The 4,918-nt window shown below is 36.2% G+C and overlaps 1 protein-coding gene across 1 annotated transcript; it reads right to left on the reverse strand.

Moving 5' to 3' along the window:
- Positions 1-2,194: 2,194 nt before the first annotated feature.
- LOC106815243 (28S ribosomal protein S18b, mitochondrial-like) lies at positions 2,195-4,705 on the reverse strand (the record flags this gene model as incomplete). Its single annotated transcript, XM_014819677.1, has 5 exons — positions 2,195-2,708; positions 3,088-3,214; positions 3,458-3,529; positions 3,800-3,897; positions 4,516-4,705. Coding segments are annotated over 5 exons (570 nt in total), but the record flags the coding sequence as incomplete, so codon positions are not given.
- Positions 4,706-4,918: the final 213 nt, after the last annotated feature.

The raw sequence follows: 4,918 nt of genomic DNA on the forward strand, positions 1-4,918 counted from the left end.
CACACACACACACACACACACACACACACACACACACACACACACACACACATACATATATATATCAGGAGTAGATAATAGGGAATATTATCTACTCCTATTACCTACTCCTATTATCTACTCCTGATATATATATATATCAAGAGCTAATAATACCTAGCTTATAGGTATTATTATTATTATTTATTATTATTATAGGTATTATTAGCTCTTGATATATATATATATATATAATATAAATATATAAGCCCTCCTATATATGTCGTTTTTGCTGTCATGAATTAATTGGAATTTGAACATGTCTCGTGAATATTGTATATGTATTTTGTAAAAATGTATTTAATAAATCATTCTATCACTGAGTAAATAATTTCTCATTGGATTCAGTTTGGTGCACGAATGAGAATGTCATTCCAGACGATGCGTTATTCCAATTAATATGAATTAATATCTAATTCAGTGGTACTTTTTTATATACACTCACGACATGTGGGTCTATATGTAAGAGACAAAACAAACGCAAAAATCGATAATTTAGTAGTGCCATATTTATTTTAGACGCGGTATTTTTATGTGACAAATATATTTATTGATTGACCGGAAAGAAAAAAGAAACCATCTTGTATCACTTCAACTTTGAAACGAATGTGCCAAACAAAGTGGTATTTCAATTAACATGAATTAATATCCAAATAAATGGTACCTTTTCTAAGCCCTCACGACTCGAAACATTGATACGGACACTAGTATGTCTGATGTCAATAAACAGCAACACAAATCCGTCAATGAGATATCGTAACTTCTCTTCACAACTCTAAAGTTGTGTTTACACTATTTACTTTTTGTTAGATAATTGACAAGTTTGATGAATATTTTAATTATTCGACCGCAAATCGGCGGTGTAAACGTAAAAGTTTTGCGCACAACTGGTTAATAAAAACTTGTTGGGAGATTAGAACAGGTTCTATTTTCGCAACTCTGTGTCGGCGAATTAATCATGTTTTTGCCATACGGTAACTCAGAGAACAGCAATCAGGTTGACTAAGAGAACAGCAAAAACATGTTTTTGCTGTCGGCGCCACACTGTCGCGAATTAATACGTGAAGAGTGCGTATCCTAGTCGCCCGCGCGCACACTGCGGGTCAAATGTTGAAACGTTTGCCGACGCTTTGAACATATCTGATAGAAACGATAATAGAACGTGAAAAAACCTATCATCTCGTTCGGCTTTTTCATAGTCTAAACCCAGTTTAACACTATACACTAAATACAAATGTACTAAATGCACTATACTACATGATACTAAAAATCACTGTTTACACTATTTTCTTTTTGTTAGATAATAGACAAATTTGATGAATATTTCGATTATTCGACCGCAAATCGGCGGTGTAAACGTAAAAGTCTTGCGCGCAACTGGTTAATAAAAACTTGTTGGGAGCTAGATTAGAACAGCTAGGTTCTATTTTCGCAACTCTGTGTCGGCGAATTAATCATGTTTTTGCCATACGATATAACTCAGAGAACAGCAATCAGGTTGACTAAAGGCCTATTTACACGATGCGTTTTGGACGTACGTCCTAGACGTACGNAGGAGAGATGGTGAGATACTGGGGAGGCTGCATCATCATGATATAGACGAGGAGAGATGGTGAGATACTGGGGAGGCTGCATCATCAGGATATAGACGAGGAGAGATGGTGAGATACTGGGGAGGCTGCATCATCAGGATATAGACGAGGAGTGATGGTGAGATACTGGGGAGAGCTTCATCATCATGATATAGACGAGGAGTGATGGTGAGATACTGGAGAGAGCTTCATCATCATGATATAGAAGAGGAGAGNGATATAGACGAGGAGAGATGGTGAGATACTGGGGAGGCTGCATCATCATGATATGGACGAGGAGAGATGGTGAGATACTGAGAAGGGCTAGGATTTTGCAGATAAGTGTACCTATGCGAGCTATCAGAAAAGATGGTCACCACTATACTGGCCAGAGCTGCCTGCCTGATTTCATAGCAAAGTCTGTGTGCATGAGCTATCAGAACACTGAGTGGGTCACCGCTATACGTTAATGCATATGATGGGAAACGGAGGTAGTAACTGGGACGATGACAAGGCGAGTCTGATCGCAATTTGGCCAGAAGAATCCATCCAGAAGGAATTAAAATGAGACATAAAAACGTACATGATATAAACATTGTTTATACCATAGATATCATATCTATGGGCACAATATCATTTACAATTAGTTCCAGAACAAGTGCTGCAGAGTGACTGCTCAGCTGAGGGATTACCCCTCTTATCTCAATTTTTTCAATAGACATAACACAGATGACACATTTTCTTAAAACAAAATGCAATTACATGTGATTTCCGTACCTATATACCTATGCGTAACTTTGTACCTAAAGAGATTTAGGCTTGTGAATTTCAAAAAGTAATCAGTATATATGCACTTAGTTGAATCACTACCTTTTAATCTATACTCATATATACACTTAAATTCTCGTCACAGCTCAAAAGTGGTTGGTTTGCAAACGGTTCAATAAATGTGGTTTTTACACATCCTTGTAAGCGAGTGTTTACTTTTATAAGATGTTGCACGCAAGCTACCTTGTTAGCTATTTGTTTTGTCTTTCAATTGCGGGTAGTAGTCAATGTAGTCATATTCTCTGAATGGCACTGTAAATTCTAGTAGCCCTGAAAAAGAAGGGTGACATCTCATTGGTTGCAAAGAGATTACATTCTAGCATAATATTGCAGTTTTTTAATGGCTGTATAATAAAATGTTACAATTTTATAATAAATTAAAAAACAGGGTCAATTTGCTACACTGCCAATAAATATCAGACAAAATGTTCATTGGAAGTTTTGCCACCACATCTGAGCAACGCTACAGATGAATTATTTTAAGTGACCATGTTAATCATGCTCTTCTTGTTTGCCAATCACGATTATTATTATTATTTATCGTTACATGGTGCAGTAAGGATCGCGATGAAGTCGACGATTCAAGGACAAATGCTTCTGACCTGAAATGAACCACACTCCACATTTATGTGAGATACTATATGCCTACCATAATCTTTGGCCTTCTCGACAGCAATGAGTAGTTCTCGCTGCTTGCGTTGGCAGAGTCCGGTCTTAGATGGAGGCAACACTTCACCAGTGTAAGGACAGATGAATTGCTCCAAAAGCCGATTATTCTTGATTGAAAAAAAGGCTTCAATATAACTGACGAATGCACTTGGTGTGACTGACTGGTAGCTCTAATCAATCATTGTTGTGATTGGGAATTCTATAAGACGAGGCACGCCAAAAAAGTGCTGCAGAGGTGGCAATTCAGCATGCACACGTGAAAACATGCATAAAAAGGTAGAGATTGCTGGCCTTTGCTCTAATGACAAATTTATGTTAAAGTGAATTTAAGCTTGAGAAGCATAACTTACTGTATAGTGAAGCACTAAGAACTCATCTCTACACGCCGGACAAGGATTTCCTGTTGTGATTCCCTTCCCTCTCTGAAATTTTTGTTAAACACAAATTATCAACATAATATGATTTATATGAACATTAATATGATTAACAAATATATACTATATAGAAAACAGTTGAACAGAATTATAAGGCAGAGATTCAAAGATATTAATGATTCGACTTATTAATGTAAATAAAGCTTCCTTTTGGATTATTGTGCCAAGAATTTATTTGGCTTAACTACTCAAAATTCGACAGGATTGCAATTACATGTCATAATTGGATGAGTTAAGAATAACATGATATCAGCATACAATGCATGTCTGTCTTGTTTTGGATGGAGGAATATGCCCTTTGTGATTTCTTCTGTAGCTTTTCCACACAGGATCACAACCATATGTATCAGTGTATGCTGAAAAATAGCCATGTACGATTGTACGTGTACTAGTACCAAGGTTCCCTATAATATATTGTTTTAGAATGAAGAAGTATGTATCTGCATTGTTCCCTCCAGGCCTTGAAGGCATGTCGAGGCCAACCTGTCTTCAAGTTGAAGCTAGCAAAAGAAAAATCCTAGCAAATTTCCTCTTAACATTACGTGATGCTAGACCCTATCGTAACTTTAAACCCAATATGAAAATAACACAACTACATTAAGAACTGAAATTCATATTGATTACTAAAATCTGTTTTTCATGGAAAGACATCAGAAACATTACTACCTATTATGTACCAAAACAAACAATTATGATTGGCAATAGTTCTCTTGTGTCATATATTTTGATGAATCACGACACTCCCGTTTTGTGTTGCTGTGCAAAATAAGAACATACTCATAGCATTTCTTCATCACTTATTATTTATATGTAATTAGTTTAGTTTTAGTTAATTAAATTTAGTTTAAGTACTATCTTAGCATTAACATTATCCTTAACCTAACGATGCTTCTGACAACAGGCCTCAGTTTGGTGTTCATATATTATTTGTATCATGTTTTCTAACATTAGCTCAAATCTCTAATAGTAATAACCTTTGCTTTTCATATATCGTATGCTTGTTTCTGGTGCGACAATGCGTGACCTATCCTTAGGATCCAGAGCTCGTTCAGTTTCTCCTATCTGCTGCTGGGGAATCGGTTCCACTTCCTCAGCTTCAGCATCATCCTCTTCTGTTTCTGTACTGATTAACCTGGATTGTGTCAGTGCTAACACTCGCAGGCCCTGCGACAAGTCAAATGTAGTGTCAGTTAGAAATATCTTTATATAACAGCTGTAGATAAGTATAAAAGCAGACATACAAGGTCACGATATTGCATTTATAACAGCTGTAGATAAGTATAAAAGCAGACATACAAGGTCACGATATTGCATTTATAACAGCTGTAGATAAGTATAAAAGCAGACATACAAGGTCACGATATTGCATTTATAACA

The sequence above is a fragment of the Priapulus caudatus genome, unplaced genomic scaffold (assembly GCF_000485595.1).
Source record: "Priapulus caudatus unplaced genomic scaffold, Priapulus_caudatus-5.0.1 Scaffold1072, whole genome shotgun sequence".
NCBI lineage: Eukaryota > Metazoa > Priapulida > Priapulimorpha > Priapulimorphida > Priapulidae > Priapulus > Priapulus caudatus.